The following is a 17,531-nucleotide window of genomic DNA, read 5'->3' as shown; positions in this document are numbered from 1 at the left end:
TACTAATTGATTCTCTTGAGAGAACAGCTGATGCATGGACTAGACTATCAAATTACATTAAAGCAAGCACTAGTTTTGATATTTTGAAGAACAACCTGGACACTTACTATGGGAACAACTGTTTTGGTATATTGGCAGGTAAGAAGGGCAAGTCTGTGCTTAAAATATTTGTATGTATGTATATGCATGTATGTACGGTCAAACAGAACAGATTATGGGGGTTCATTTACAGGAAAGCAGAAGACAATCTGGTGAAGACGATTTGCAACAGACAAGAAAAAGGCAAGAAGAAATCAGAGCATCCAGCAAACAGCTGGATGGATTGTGCGACAGATGACCTATAACATTCAGACATGACTGTTGAATAATGTACGAGAGTGGCACTGAATAGGGAGAGATGGCGACAGTTGACATGACATCCCAACCCCATGTAGAAAATGGGAAAAAAAGGGGTTGATGATGACGACAATGATCTAGACTTAGAAGCATTTGCACGTATTCTACCATTCTGCCACTTTTCTACATGTGACCACTTTCTTGGCATCCAATGGACTCTCTCATTCTCATCACTGTATTGATAATGGCTTGATTTGGGGGTTTCATGGTATCTACAAAACCATTAGTTTTCATGCTTACTGTCTTTAATCCAGCTATAATTCAAATTTCATTTTCTATTCCATTCCAATTAACCTTGAGAGAGAGATTCCCTGGTGATTAACATGCCTCTTGTGAGGTCAGTCAGCATTGCTTCTATAATTTCCTGCCATATCCTCTTTTCCAGTCCTCACCTATTCACCAATTTTCTATTTTCTTTCCATATATTGTTCCATGCCATGCCTTATCTTCTAAAGAGCAGGTTTCATGCTAGCTATATGCTCCTGGAGTCTAGTGTAACTGTTGGTTGAAGTCATAACTTTAATCCTATAAGGGGAAGGGTAGTAGAGGGACTGTGGTACTTAATGCTTGAGTGAATAAAAAAATAAATATATGTGTATCTAAACTCAACCAGTTAGTGTTTTCTATATCAGTTTTTAACTCATGTACATTTTACTGTTTACTGTTACACTGATTAGTGGCCTACTCTGTTTAATTTCTGCAGATGACTTACAAATGTGTCATTTGTTTTGCCATGTGACAAGCAGCAATTTTTGTAAATGCTCATTCTTTTCCTCTGGCCCACTATAGGAGATCATGTTCAGTTCACTCGTCTCATAGGGCCAAATCCTATGACTTTGCCACCATAAACAAAGTATCATGAGACTTTTTCTGTATATGGTCTAAGTGAACTCCCTTGTGGATGGCATACCCAGTTACATAAGCCATAACCTGTTGTGCCTTTCCCCATGTGTATACATGTCCCCACACATTCACAGTCATGGAAACAGTAAGGAAATCACTTGGCAAATCTAAGTGTGCATTCATGGTCCATGCAGTGCATACTCTATATATGTCCTTCAGGGTGTGTCAGCAGTACTGTGGACCAGCCTATCATTATCCTCTCCCCATGGTGCGACAACTGGTGATGGACATTCAGTCCTCCTCTCGGCACTGGTCATGGATCGATCCTGGCTTATCTGGGACACAGTCAGAGTTTCATCCGTTAGTAATATGGAGCCAGTGTGTGAAAGGCAAACATTTATCAAGAATATCCTTTTATGGCCTCTAAGTCCAGCCTCTTCTTAACAACTAAAGTCTCAGTATTCATGACAAACTCACATTCACATAAAGGAGTACTGTTGTGAGGTCTATAGAAATATCTTGACACTGGAATGTGAACGACTTTACAACTTTCTGACTTTTCCTAATTCGTTGCTATGACATTACAACTCTGATGCACAGCTTGTTTTTTTATACATATCTGTACGCATTTATAAAATATTTTCAGTCCTCTTCTCAAAAATAAAGGGTCATAACTTCATAAGGCATGCAAAATGGAAAATATTCTCATTTAGTCAGCAAATTGTACTCATTACATAGGATTTCATATTGTTCAGTTTACTTGCTTATAAAATGGGATTAGAATTATTTTTGAAAGCTTGAAGATAGTCCACTGAAATGGACTGTTGGTTGCCATTTTGAATAGGACTCTAGGCACAGAGATTAACTGGAAAGTACTAATAATGGTAGTTTAGAAAATGCAACTTAGTATCTATGGTGGTCTCAGCTCACGGAAAGTACTTCTGAGTTGTGTCAACTATGTGGAGGGCTAGTAGCCATTACAAGATAGATTGTTTTGAATGTTTACCTTGAATATAGAGTGATTTTAGAAAACCTCATTCAGCTAGAAATTTTTAAGTCATTTCTGGTTCAAACCTTCATCCTATAATCATAGCTCTCAACCTGCCAATGTCTTAGTTCAAAAAATCTGAAGTTTGAAACTGAAATATCTGACATTATTTAATGACTTCAGTCCTTAGTGATTTGCCAGAAATCCATAAATCTTTATAAGGAACTGACTAAAAATATAAGGCAAAAATCTAGACAGTTGAAATGTATGCTTATAATCAAAGTTTTGCACATGTTGACACTTCAGTAATGCTTTGAAGCTTTGTAAGCTCATTATATACACATATTTAGTTATGACTATTCAAGAATGTTGTACTGTTTAATATCTAAAATGGGGTACTCTCACTCTGCCAAGACAGTTGTTGGATTCTCAGCTGTAATGACAGGGGAATCAGATTTGTCAAAAAGCACAAGTCACCAGACGATAGGCCAGACACAGTGAAATGATTCAACTATCTCATGGTAAGTCAGAACTAGCCGTGCCTTTCCCTATGTGTAAACCAGGGGAGTGATAGGTGCTAAGGACCTTACTGTAAGTAATATCAAGGTCTATAAAATTTGTTGGAAACTAGCATATTGTTGTGTTCATGGAGCAAAGAGCAGAATTCCACAGATGCTGCCTTTCCAGAAGAAGTCCTAACAGAAACAACACTTATGGAATGTGGGAATATTTTGAATGTCTCAAACATCTGTTTAAGTGACAGTAAATTGCTTTCTACCCTCATCCCCCTTCAAAGATAGTCTAGATAATTAGGGTCAATAATCAATAGTACAAGGTCTGTGAACTAAAAACAGATATGGAACACACCTGTTGATTTGGTTTAGGTGTGCTTATATTTTATCCTTTTATTCATAGTGGACAGTTTAAGTACCAGTAGCAGCTGTTTTTAAAATCATGCCATAACTCCCCTCCCCCACCGGAAGGACAGACTGTGCTTGGATTAACTTACCTCTGCTTCCAGGGCTTTTAACCGTCTATCATGTTCTTTGATTTCTGTCATGTTTTTCAAAATACCATCCACCCTGCAAAGGGAAAAATAAATCAAACTTAGATTATATCAAGACTTGAAGAAAACAGTACAGAATACTTAAAATGTTATTGTTACTTTACCACTAACATGTTTGAAGTTTTTAAACAGAGACAGCTATGGCAGTTTTTTTTTAACTGAATATCTGTGAGTTCGTAAACAGCTGATCATAAGGGGATGGAATACTAATCATGGCATTTGCCTCATTTTTCAAGTAACATTTGGATTGTGTACATAACTTGCACCATACAAGAACAGAATGTCTGCTTCAATAATATCTATTGAGCTTCTTCAGATACACCATTTCATAACGCTGTGAAGTAACAGTAATTACAGACCGAACAATGCAATATAATTTAAATAGCTATCAGACAGAGCGATACAGGAATCATACATGCTAGGGCTTAAACAGACAGTAGCACACTAGTTAATGAATGATTTCAAGCATAATTACCACAGAATGTAGCATTGGTACTAGAGGCAAAATTATGATGTGGGAATATTTATGAAACTAATATGTATTCATTTTTACCCATTGTCTTAGTTTCTTACATTTATTGTATTTGTTTAATCTCTATAACCTTATTTTAATCGATGGAGCTTTTCTCCCCGGGCCTCCACTGAAAATGGAAATTATCCAGCTGGACTAGCCCGGTCAACAAATGTAAAATAAATAAATAAAATAAATAAATAAATAAAATAAAATGATGTCACATACTAGATACACCAGTCAATGCTGAACTAACTTCATACCCTTGCACTACTTTACTACTAAAGTTGCTAAACTTAACCCTGCTCATAACTTCAGTCCTACAGCTTATCTTAGGAAAGTCCTTTCTATAACACTACCACTACACAAACACTCGGACACAAAACACATACAACAGTACACATGTACTACATTAAATCCATCACCTTCCCTAGTTCTTACTCTAATCCTAATTTGCAAACACTTATGGGCACACACTCCCATCCCTAAAGCGAAACTTTTATTATATTTAAAAGTTTTAGCATTAACATCCCAAAGCTGCACTTAATTTACCCACATGCTCTCAGTATTCCTTCTTTTGACATATATAGCTCTTGTCAAACTACACACTAGACAAAATAACAACTGGACAGAAGGAAGTACACTCGATACACAAAGTAACAATGTTAATGCAGTGCCACAGAAACAGACGTTAACAAGGGAATCATGGATAAGGACAAATGGGTTTGATCACTGCAGATAGCACTGAAATGGGTATTATATTCATTTGACTTCCATTTTAGTTGAAGGACTGACTCAGAGTTGTGTAAATATTTCTTACATCCCAAAAGTTGAGTGATCTCAGAGTTAGTATGTTGTTGTTGTTGTGTCTTTCAGCTTATCCCAGTTAGGGGTCACCACAGTGGAACTCCAGTCCGCTAATGTTTGGTAGTGGATTTTTACGTGCCGAGTTACCAGCCCTGATGCACAACCTTCAACGAAGGCATGCCCCCACACAGAAGACGCTCTAGCTGAGAATCGAACAGGACAACGTCTAACTGTGAGGCGACAATGCTACCACAGCACCACCACTGCGGGATGATCTCAGAGTTAGTATAAAGATGCAAAAGTATGAGAGTAGGACTGGGACATACAGAGTGACTTGCTCTTCCTGTAAAAAGTATCTTTTTGCATACCTTTCAACTGTCTAGATTTCTGCTGAATGTCCAGATTTTTGCCTCCTATTTTTGGTCTGCTCCTCATAAAAACATGTTTTTCTGGAAAATCATTGAGAATTGAAGTCACTAAGTAAGAAGAGACATTTGAGTTTCACTCTTTATATCCTTCAGAAAATGCATGCCAAGAGAAAACAAGTTATTCTAGCAACTTCCTAAGTTTATAAGAGCAATGTTTAAAATCTGTCCCTATATTGGGTCCTTTGCCCCCTATTATTTGTCCACAGGTATGTTTATATTACTGTTTATAAGTCAATGTTGCATGTGATTCTCTTTTTGTCTTGTGGCTTACTGTAGTTTCACAAACAGAATTGCTATGAATCCTTTGGGACACAAAGACAGTAGCAATTATAATGTACTAGGTAGTAGTGTAAAAAGCATTGACAGTATAAATAACTGTAAACAACAGAGTTAATATGAAATAATAAGCATCCTGATTCATTTTGGCCAGTTTAGAAAAGTAGCTTTGCAGAGATTAATAACCAGTAGCAAAACCAAGGGGAGTAATGAAAAAAAAATAATAAAATATGTAAACACTTTGACTTAAAGTTAAAATTAGCTTATTTTAGTTCTACATTGAGACTGTGCTTCTGCATTCTTCACATTTGTTTTGATCTACCCATTTGTGGTTTTTATGTCATCTGATGTTACTACAGTGACAAAAGGCATTATGGTCTGTTCTTGGGGATGTAATATATAATTTATATCACAATCATGCAAACAGAAGTACAGGCAATAGTTTTTATTAGTCTTATTCACATGTATGGAGTAACACAGATAGTACATTTGGTTTATTGCACTGTCCTTGGTAGTAATAAACTGCTTGAATTTAACAATTTAAAATATTGTTGAAGAATACAGGTTTAATTTAACAATGGAGTCACAATGGTTTTGCTTTGCTGATCTGTCCTAGGTATGCTGACAGAAAGACAAACTGATCTTATCCTTTTTTTAAACAAGAAACATATTTATTAAATGATCACATATGACATAGGCAATCATATATTTATTTGAATGAAAATAAACCATATTGGTATAATTGTAGTTGCAAACATTATATATCACTTATAATCAGTCATTGTCAGTCAAACATTAAACAGCTCATTCACATAAACTCTCATGTCATCCTTGTCTTGTTTTATGCAGTACTTTGCTTTAATTATAGTGAAGGATGAATATCCAAAACTGTGAGGCTATATGGTTGTAATCCGCTGTATAACTTTCAATACCTTCCAAAACTGCGCTGCTATATGGTTGTAATGCACTGTACAACTTTCAGTACCTTCCAAAACTGCGCTGCTATATGGTTGTAATGCACTGTATAACTTTCAATACCTTCCAAAACTGCGCTGCTATATGGTTGTAATGCACTGTACAACTTTCAGTACCTTCCAAAACTGCGCTGCTATATGGTTGTAATGCACTGTACAACTTTCAGTACCTTCCAAAACTGCGCTGCTATATGGTTGTAATCCGCTGTATAACTTTCAGTACCTTCCAAAACTGCGCTGCTATATGGTTGTAATCCGCTGTACAACTTTCAGTACCTTCCAAGTAATCTCCATGAATGAAGTTTAGATATCCAACCAGCATTTTGAAATCAAAACAAAACAAAAACAGCATCTGAAGACTGGACAACATTTCCTTAATGGTTTCTTTTGAAAATGAATCTCTGATATAATCCATGTTGGTGTTTGTTTTATTTTGCTGAAGTACAACTTGATCAGAGCATTTTAAGTTAAATAATTGCAGCGTATCATAGAAATGCTTATGTTTCACCTTCTCTTTCACTAAAATTAGGTTTTGGAACATTATTCCCCATTTTAACTTTTCAGTTCAGCATTCTAGTCTTGCTGCAAATCATTTGATTTTACCATCAATATACATATTTGTTGTGTTTAGCTTCTGTAGCTCAAAAAATATTTATACCTGTTATGATAGTTTTACATGCCCCATAGACACCTTTAAATCCTAACCAAAATAAGTGTTGCATCTGCAGAAACTGATTTAATCCAATGCACAAGTCAAATGCTTTGCAGTTTCGAGACACTATAAGGCCAGTGAACATCATGAAATAAGCTCTCTGCAATCACTGCACCTATGTTGATGCATGAAGGAATACACTGATGGAGACTGGTTTACACTGATGATTTTCACTCTTGTAAGAACAGAAAAAGGTCTTTCCAATATGGTATCAGTTCTTTAAATCTAATGTCCCATATATGTAAAAAAAGAATCTGGCCTGATTTATTCAGTATCAAAGCACTCTTACTGTGATGCCAAACAATTTTGATCCTATCTGTTGATGTACTAAATAGGTTCATTTATATTAAGCCAGCAACCACAGGGGCCTTTATAACCCTAGTCATGCAACCCAAATGTATCCCATGAGTTGTGCCTTAGAGGTATTTCAGGGGGTCTGCGTTAGTTAGGGCATGATTTAATGGTGGCCTCTGTCCATCAGAGACATAAGTGTCAGACCAGAGGTGAATTTCTGATTTTCCATTGACTGGACCAGGTTGTACTTGAATAGGGTTAGATAAAGGCTCTGCTTCACATGGATGGGAAACCTATCCCATAGAATTTATTATTTATTTATTTATTAGCATTTGTTGACCGGGAAGGTCCATTGGGTCAAAGACCCATTTTCAGTGGAGGCCCGCGGAGAAAAGCTCCTCAGAGTGTTACAAAAAGAGATAACATTTAACATAAGGTTTAAAAGTATTACAAATATAATAGTAATAATACATTTTACAATTTACAAATGTGTAGGCTTACATTGATAATGCATTGGGAAAACATTACATAGGTTAAGATGTTACAACAGTGGAAACACCTGGATTTTGATACAGTAAATTCATTTGCAGACAGTGTAGTTTACACTATTTTTGTGATTGGCTAGTGTACTTAACATATACCAGTCTAGGAGTCTGTGTTGTGTGTGTTGTTTAAGGATGTTTGCTTCTAAGGCATGAGCAGGAAGGATTATTTAGATAATGAGATTTTAGGGCTTCTTTGAATTGTTTTGGATGGTCAGTTTGTGTTAATTCGGATGGTAACATATTCCATAGTTTGGCGACTGAATGGGAGAACAGACATTGTCCGGATCTTTTGTTGGGTTTTGTAATAGAAAGCATGTGCTTACAAGGAAGATCTTAGTTCTTGTGGGGATGTACGTTTGTAGGAGAGAACCAAGAGCTGGGCATTGATCAGGTTTACTGATTAGCTTGTGGGCTAAAGTTAGTTGGGTGTAGAGTAGATGGTGGGAAAATTCGAGACATTTTAGTTTGGTAATTGCTTGGCAGTGATGAGTGCGGTGTTTTTTTGGAGGCAAATTTGGCTATTTTATTGTAACAAGAATGTAGTTTGTTACTAAGGGTTGTGTGTAGATTGGTAAAAATAGCACTACCATATAGAAGGGAGGGGATGAGTAGGGTATTGGCTAATTTTGATTTGGTGGATTTATCCATATAGAGTTTGTGTCTATATAGTTTGCCTAATTTGAAATGGGTTTTCTTTACTGCATTTAAGCTGTGCGGTTCGAAAATGAGTTTGTTATCTATTATTAATCCTAGTAATTTAGCTGTTTTCACTAGTTCTATGTGTGTGCCATCCTTTGCAAAGATTTTGAAACCAGGGTCAGGTGGTTTTGCTGAGAAAAGTAAAAGTTTAGTTTTTCTGGGGTTTAGCATAAGTTGTGTGTTGATAAGCCATGATTCGATAGAGGCAAAAGCCTGTTGTGTGACTGTGAGAAGATCAGAGAAGGTCTTAGAGGAGGCTATCAGAGTTGAGTCATCAGCATATTGGACAAGATTCTGGATATGGGGGGGGGGGGTTGTGCAGGTCATTGATGAAAATACTGAACATTAGAGGACCTAAAATTGATCCTTGTGGTACTCCTATATTGTTGGGTTGGTAAGTGGATTGTGTATTTTGCCACCTTACTGACTGTTCCCTGCTTTGTAAGTAAGAGATTAACCATTCTAGGGATTTTGGGGAGCAGCCTAGTTTTGATAGTTGACTTACTAGCTTAGTATGTGACACAGTGGCGAAGCCCTTAGATAGGTCTAGTAGGATAACTGAGGTATGATGACCAGCATCTAGGGCTTTGTTGACAGTTTCAGTGAAGGAGAGCAAGGCAGTGATAGTGTTATGCCCTGGATGAAACCCATGTTGGGTAGGGGATAGAAGAGCATTCCTAGTTAGGTGTTTAGTTAGTTGTGAGTGGACACATTTTTCCATGATTTTTGATAGTGGGGAGAGTATAGAGATGGGGCGGTAGTTAGAAAGATCATGAGACTTTCCTCCTTTATGTAAAGGGGAAATGATAGATTTTTTTTCCATAGGAGGGGAATGTATGATTCAGAGAGTGAGTGATTTATGAGAATGGTAACTGGGTATGCTATTGCTGTAGCTGCTAGCTGCAGGTATTCAGGGGGAAGATTATCTGCAGATAGTGAGCAAGGTTTGAGTTGTAAGAGTTTCAAGACCTGGGAGGAGAGTACAGGTTGGATAGAGAAGGAGTTTGCTGGTGGAATTTTGGTGTGATCTGAAAGGGAGGGGGTAATTTAGTAGGTAGAGGCAGGTGGGTATTAGGGCTTGATGGGCTACCTTTGAGTAGATTTTGAATGGTAGAGATGAAATGGGTATTAAATTTTTGGGAAATTTCTTGCGGTGTTTTTTCTGGTGCTGGGGATGGGTTTTGGATAGTACCTGGGTTAAGTAAATTGGAGACAGATTTCCAAAATTTTTTGGGGTTGTTGTACGGTTTGGTGGCGAAATAATCTTTTTTGTCCTATATCACAGGCTTTTTTGATTTATTATACAGTTGCTTGTAGTGAAGTTCATTTTGTTTTGTTCTCTCTCTTAGCCATATTTTCCAAGCTTTGTTTCTCAAAGAGATGGCTTGTTTGGTTAGTTTTGTTAACCGGGGGCATGATTGGTTCTTGCTCATTTGGTATGCATAGGAGCTAGGCTATTGAGGGTATCTAGGAAGAGCTTGTTGAAATAATCAATGGCTTCATCTAAGGGGGAGTGTTTTTAGGAGGTTCCAGTTGTGGGAGTTTAGGATATTTATAAACTGATCTCTATCAAAGTGGGCAAGGTTTCTGGAGATTCTATATGAATGTGTTTTACTTGATTGAAGTTGGGTCCTATAAGTATATGCTAGGAGATGGTCACTTAGTGTGTTTGGTAGGGTGCCTGAGTTTGTGTAGTTTTGGGGATGTGTTACTAGTATCCAGTCTAAGGTAGATTCAGAGTCTGTTGATAGACCATGGGTAGGGGTAATGATGAGTTGAGTAAAATTATAAAGGTTTATGCTGTATGCAGGGGAGGGGCTATCTAAGTTTAATCAATTAATGTTGGTGTCTCCTAGAATAACAGTTTCATGCAGTATATTCTGATTAATCCAGGATAGAAAGTCTTCGAGTATGTGGATATTGTGGCCTGGGGGAATATAGATTACAGCTATGCATATTTGTTTGTTTCGATTTATGTGAAGGGATGTGAGTAGGAGTTCTAGGTATTCAAAAGTGGGGAGGGGTTTTGTATAGGTAGTCATTTGTAGTGAGTTTTGAAAGATTAGTGCTACACCTCCACCTTTTTATGGAGTCTGTTTGAATGGATTATATTATAACCAGGAGGGAGAATTTCAGTGTTAGATATATGTGGTTTTAGCCATGTTTCTGTTACTGCAATAATATCTGGGGTGTGAGTAGATAGCCAGGTGTGGAATTCAGTTATTTTATTGCTGATACTACGAGTGTTTATTGTTGTTAGGAGAAGTGTATGGTTGGATGTGTGATTCTGTAGAGTAGTGGTGGATGTATGGATGTGGTGATATGACTGGTATGCTTGGATATTGGTGGGTGTATTAATATGAGTTGGCCCAGGGTTTGGATGGATATCTCCACACTGTGTTAATATGTGGAGTAGGTACAGTTTGATGTGGGTCTGTTGTCTAAGGGTGGTGGGTATGTAGTGTAATACTAGACATAATTTAAACTTAGGGGTAGGCAGTAGCAGTTTAAATCTATATGTGGTGATGGTGTTGGTTGATATTAGACAGGGAGAGATATTATAGTAACTAAGTTTGTTTAGTTTTAAAGGAAGGGTTTGTGTGCCAAAAGTGACTGGTGGGGGGTTTAAGGTGTTATGTATGGATGTATTTTGTGTTAGTAAGAATAGAATTAGAATATGGACCATGCAGGAAATAATATTAATTAGGTGATGATGTGTGAGAGGTGGAGGGGCCATAGTGATTGAGGAGTTAATTGGGTGTAGGAAAATTGGATGAATCTGTTTGCAGAGGTGGAGGGAGATAATTGGGTAATGGAAGAGAAAGGGTGGAGTTGACAATAGAGATAAATGTAATGAGCTTAGGGGGTGTGTGGGAATGGGGGTAGGGTAGAGGAGCGAAGTGAGCCCGGACTGGTGGGCGAATGGAGTGGGCTGAGCTGGCCTGCAGAGATGAGGAGAGAGAAGAAAAGCTATCTCCAACAAAGCAAACCCGAGATAAAATGTTTGGTGGGTACAAACAAGTAACTACAAATTATTTTTATACCTGGTAAAACATTTAGAAAGTCTGCTGAGTACACTTCTAGACAAATATAAAAGTGTGTAATAGGAGAAAAATAATAGAAGGTGAGGGGTTATACTGAGGGGCAGGAACAAATGATAAAAACCGGGAGGTGATGGCAGAAAAAGAGAGGGGCAAAAGCCACTGACAAAAATGTGGAGGTCAACACATTAGATAGGGCTACATACCTGAATCCATAGAATGGATACATACCTGTCCCTACAATGTGTCCTATTTAAATCACAAAGTTTAAATCCTTAACTCTAGTGGTTCTGGTGCTGTTTGAATTGCACATATGTAAAAAGTCCATCAGTGCAAGTTCCAATGATGCCTTGCATTCAAGGCTTAAATTGCCTGTTAGCAGTTGGTAGGAAACAATCTACAGAGATACAGATTTTAGGAGAGCTCCATAGGACAGTGTGTGCATTATTTTTGTGAGGAACCCCTTTGGATGTGCCAGTTGTTGCATATGCCTGGTCAGATACATACCAAAGGGAGGTGTTAAACCCAGTGATGGGTCTGATGAGAGCGGAGTACAGTGGCACAATGATTTCCCTGGACGTATGTGCCATGCCCTTACTTATAAGTTGAGCAACATAAAATGATTTTCTCACTTGTTAATTGCAAGCTAGATTGCTATCTACATGAGTACCCAAATCTCTGACAAATGTGTCTAGTTTTAGTGGTGTTTTATTAAAGAGGTAGTTTCCCTGGGTAGCCAAATTCCCACAAAAAAGGTACTATTATGCATTTCTTGGTGTTGACTGGTGGTGAAGCCATGGCATAAAACTCTTTCTCTGTTAGACCATCCTATAAGATGTTAGTATCTTGGGAGGATTTCTATTTCATAGTTTGCAATCATTTGCAAACTTGGCAAGCCAGAGGTCCTTGATATTACCTTTGTCTTCTGAAATATCGATGCCAAAGAGAAGTGGACCCAGCACAGAGACCTGGGGGACTCCACTGGTGACCAGCCTCTTTGTGGAGGTGCTCTCTCTAATCCTAACTTCCTGGGTCCTGTGGTTGAGCCAGCTGGCTATCCATTGAGTTACAAAGGGTTGTACACCTAATTCCTTGAGTTTGTTTATAATGCCCAAGTGGGACACTGTATCAAATGCCTTAGCTATGTCAAGGCAGGCAGTATGCACCATTTTGCTCTCATCATTGCCTCGTTGATCTTTTCAAATAAGTCTACCAGGTTCAGTGGGCATAACCAAACTGGGTTGGGTCCAGTGTCTGAAGGTTTCCTGTATCATTATTAATCATTTCCGCAATAATTCTTTCCATGGCTTTGTCTATGAAACTAGTCAGAATACCAAGTCTGTAGCCCCAGGATCTGCTGCTGATCAGCCGTTGTGCAGAGGGATGATTGCTGCAGTCCTCTATTCACATGGTATGAAGCTTATTCAGAGGCTCAGGCTAGGGTCAAATAGTGATTCTAGTGGCCCACATAGGTTATAATTCAGGCTGTTTACGAGGCATCCTAGGATATTATCAGGTCCCATCGAAGTTGTCTTCTTGGCCTTAGAGAGCACATCTAAGACCTGCTCATTACTGGTAGTTGAAGGAGTTATGTTAGATGGTATTTCTTGGGGGCAGTTGTAGGTGAGATGGGAGTAAAGCTGGAGCTGAATTTGTCAGCCAGAAGATTTGCTATATCTCCTGGTTCTGTGACAGTGGTTCCATTTAAAAAGAGTTTGGCACACTGCTGTGTGCTGCCTTTGATGTTTTAGACATAGCTTAAAGAAGAACTTATGGTTTTCCTTTGCCATCTGTATCTCAAAACTGGCTTTGTTGTTTATTCAGTTTGATGAGAGAGTTATTTATTTATTTTGGTATCACACTTCCACATTTTAGTTGTGACTTTTTTCTTTAGTTCTGCAACCTGTTTAATTTTGGATTTCACTAGGTTAGTTTGCGTTTTGAGTTAGTTCTGGGCTTACTTCTGGTAGGCACAGCACCATCTGAAGCAGTCACTGATATGGTTGCACAGATGTTCTGTGAATAATTCCACCAGGCTGCTGTGTTTATTAGGGCTTGAAATTTTGACAGGTTAACACTTAATAAAATATAGTTTGGCTTGGAGTAGTTAACTTTTACAGGGTTTGCTGAAGTTACAGAATTCACAAAGCTGATTGCGATCCCGGTCAACAATAAAGGATGCCTTCAAAAATTCAATCGAATGCAGCCAGGAATACACCAAAAAACAGTTTATTGCACATAACAATCCATAAATAGTAGAAAACGATCCTCCTATATACAACCAGAGCCTTAGATTAAGCGCTTTCATCTCCAATCGGAGACTTCATCAGAATCCAAGGATTAACAATACTAGCACCCTTTTATACTACCCAGCTGGCATCTAATTTAATAATTGATTGATTGGTTTCATTTTTCTTAAGGTACAACATTACCAAAAATACTTTTGAGAACATTTGAGAATCTGTATGAGTGAATAATTTACAGATTAAAATGAACACAGTAAATATGTGTTAAACACATAATAGATAAGGATATATAAATACATGATAAATATAGTATAATAAAATATAGTGTTAAAAAGTATATAATAATTGTAATGAATGTAATACATATAAATATGTGTATATGTATATTAAAATATATAAATAGGTGTATATGTATGTAAAAGCCACTGCAATAAAATACTAATATAAATATATGTATATTTAAAAGAATTCATATAGAATATAAATATACTAGGAGAATATAGAATTATATTTGAATACATATTATACTGTTGAAAGATGTATATATTCAACCAATATATAAATAAAAGCATTTAAAAATTATTTAAAACACATAATAGATGAAAAACTAAGGATTGAATGTTCTCAAAAGTATTTCTGAGGACATCCTTTATTGTTGATCGGGATCGCAATCAGCTTTGTGATTAGTGAGGAAGTGGTGAAGTTACAGAATTGATTTTTATTTCAAAGGAGGCTGTTTTATGGTCTGACCTTACCAGAAAGGGCATGATACTGGTGGAGTGCAGCATTCTCAGATATTTGAGAGTACCAGGTCCAATATGTTTCTGCCTCTAGTAGGTGTAAGCACAAACTGGTCCAGGGTGTTTGTGTTTACAAACTCTAGGAATCTCTGTGTCTGCAAATTTGAGATCATGTAGGATTCCCAGTTCATAGAGGGATAATTAAAGTCCTCCATGAGTATGGTATTTATTTGAATGGTGAGTGTCTCCAGTAGTTTTAATTATGAGGTGTGGGTTTTTGAGACATAGATGGTGAGTTTGCTAGGAAATTGTATGAGACTTTGTATATGGTAATCTGGATGTGGAAAAACTCCAAGGCACCATCCTGTTTAATCAACCTTCTGCTCCATGAGAGGTTTCTACCCACCATGAGCTCACCTTAGGACACCTGGATTACTCTTTGACAGGTGTACCACCCTAGTCAAATTCCCCACCTGACACTGTCCCTGGAATGGGTCCCCCACCTGATGCCTGGGTCTTGGAGCCAGAAGCGAGAACCCTGATGGGGCTTGTCCCCCACCTCACCAGGTAAGTGAAAAAACAAGAAGAGTAGTGGTACTTCACTGGTGGCCGAGGCTTCCCATTTATTGTACACCTCTCATGCCTCTTCACAGTGCCAGACCTCCACTTTTAGTCCTGGTCTGTGCAGTTGCTGATCTAAAATGTTGGAAGGCACTGCTTCCTTGCACTGACGTGGTACTCTCTACAGCTTTATGCCATGTCTCACTAACTACACAGATGTTTGCCTTCCCTAGGGTGTGGAGAGGTTGGAGGGAGTGGATCTTGTTGTTTAGACTCCTGGCATTGGGTAGTAACACCTTTAGATTTTCCTTGATTAGATTTTGCTATTTTTGAAGATTTGTCAATTTTGCATTGCCTAAAAAAGGCTCTATGAGGAGGACAATGCTGTAGCCAATATCTGAAAGCCTAGTCGAGTAGTATGTACACCATCCTTGGCAAAGCAATGTGGTTTGTTGAACATGCCCGCCCATGCTGCCATTTATTGTATCCCATAGAATGACACCAAAGACTAAACCAATTATTAAAGTCAATCATCTTCTGTTCATATTGTGGCATCATCCCTGGTGAAGGTAGAATGCTGCTCAGTGCTGGCACATACCAGTCTTTGACACACAGTCTATAATGTCTTTCTTCATATACTCTAGGGAGGTACACATCTCAGGTAATTTACACCTACATGGACTATGACCAAATCATACTGGTTCTTGTGGTGCAATGACTTGCTTGCATGCATAATTTGATGGATCCTGACCTCTAAAAGCCAACTGACCATAATTTTCTCCCTTGTGCAGCCTATTGAGTGGGGCATCAGTATGCCACACAATGGTCTGCTATGAGTAGACTCCTGGGTAGTGTACTGGCTTGCCTTGATGCTCCACTGGGTGTGGCTGTATGTGCAGTGTTAAGTGTTGTTTCTGTTGAGTATTTTTGGTTTTGTTATGAACATTTTTTGCAGGTGGAATGTCTGACAGGTCATTGGGGTTTTCGGAGATTGCATTTAAGTGCTCAGCACAAGTAGGTCTATGTGCAGGGTACATACTTTGTGTGTTGTGGGGTATAGCGTGTACATTTCTGACAATGAGATTGCCATTATGACTGTTTGTATGCGAGACTTTTGACTCCAGAGACTTTATGTATGCATGTGTGTGCGTGTTTTATATATATATATATATATATATATATATATTTGGTTAATAGTGGTCTGACTAAGGGTGCTTTTTGGGACTGCAGACTAGACTAGGTTGTATAATACTAAATTCAAGGGGCAGTGCTTCTCAACACACAAACTAACTGCTCTGTGCTACTGAATGTGCACAGTAGTTGCTCTACGCTCTGGTACAGTTTCAGAGGTGGTTTTATAGGGAAAATTTGGTTTCTTGGTGTTTGCGTCTATACAGGGCACTACTAACCACCAGTGCACAAGGAGTGGCTGTGCACAAATGCTCCAGATTTATACAGGGCACCATTAACCACCAGTGCACAAGGAGCAGCTGTACACAAATGCACCAACTTTATACAGGCACTTAAAATACTAAGCAAAGCAACTGTACCATGAAAAGTGTTTCACGAATAAGTACTATATTAATTTTTTAATTATATTATTCTTAGCAATACAAGACAACAGAGCGGCAACATCTGCCAGCTTTTTTGACTCAAAGGTAAGGAATACACCTTACCAACTAGCTTTGTCAGTTTAACCTACAGGGTAAGGCTGTTAATGAGATTCATCTTGTAGTCTTGAGTTTGTCTCTCTCAAATGCCGTCCAAACTGTGTGACACTAAGTAAGTCACCTAACTAGGCAGAGCACTTGTATCATCTTGAAAAGGTTATGTCCAGTGGGCTTCCCTGGTTTGAAAAGTAAGGTCTTGGATTTACTGCATATATGGACTGGAATGTACAACTCGGACTGTTTTTCAAACGCTGTGTTACTATGTGACTAAGACAACTGTTATTTCAAAAATGTGTAATCCATTTTACTGTAACAGCTTTCTGACATTATTTGCTTGCTTATGTGGCAATATAGTAGGGATAATCCAGCCTTCACCACCAATACATGCATTCTTGTATTTAAAACATTGGTCTGATCACAGATATGAAATATTCTAAGCATTATAGATAATTATTTAAGTAGCAGTAAATTCATGTTTTCTAAAAATCTGTTAGCCAGTTTTCAATGTTTAATCCATTTTATGAATAAGCTTGAAAGTTTAGTTTGCATGAGGCTTTTTAACAAAAACCGTTTCATATTCCTGTTCATAAAACAAATTGCTTTATATAAATTGTGCAACTGATTACTGTTAATGTTTTAGTTATTGAAAACATCAGTTTAAGCTTTCTGGACTATTTAAGCATTCCATTCCTTATTTTTCAGTTAACATGTTCCCTTTTTATATGCCATTGGGC

The 17,531-nt window shown here is 37.8% G+C and overlaps 1 protein-coding gene across 3 annotated transcripts in view; it reads right to left on the bottom strand.

The window, feature by feature from the left end:
- Positions 1 to 17,531, bottom strand: part of LOC122811523 (transient receptor potential cation channel subfamily M member 4-like) — a 1,266,622-nt gene that overhangs the window by 34,349 nt on the left and 1,214,742 nt on the right. For all 3 annotated transcript variants that reach the window (XM_044083407.1, XM_044083409.1, XM_044083408.1), the window contains one exon: positions 3,237 to 3,309. In XM_044083407.1, the coding sequence (XP_043939342.1) occupies positions 3,237 to 3,309 (73 nt within the window). The remainder of the gene's footprint in view (positions 1 to 3,236; positions 3,310 to 17,531) is intronic.

The sequence above is a fragment of the Protopterus annectens genome, chromosome 9.part0 (assembly GCF_019279795.1).
Source record: "Protopterus annectens isolate FY-2018-M chromosome 9.part0, PAN1.0, whole genome shotgun sequence".
NCBI lineage: Eukaryota > Metazoa > Chordata > Ceratodontiformes > Protopteridae > Protopterus > Protopterus annectens.
The sequence above is the reverse complement of the archived record's forward strand: the minus strand, read 5'-3'. Positions and strand labels throughout refer to the sequence as shown.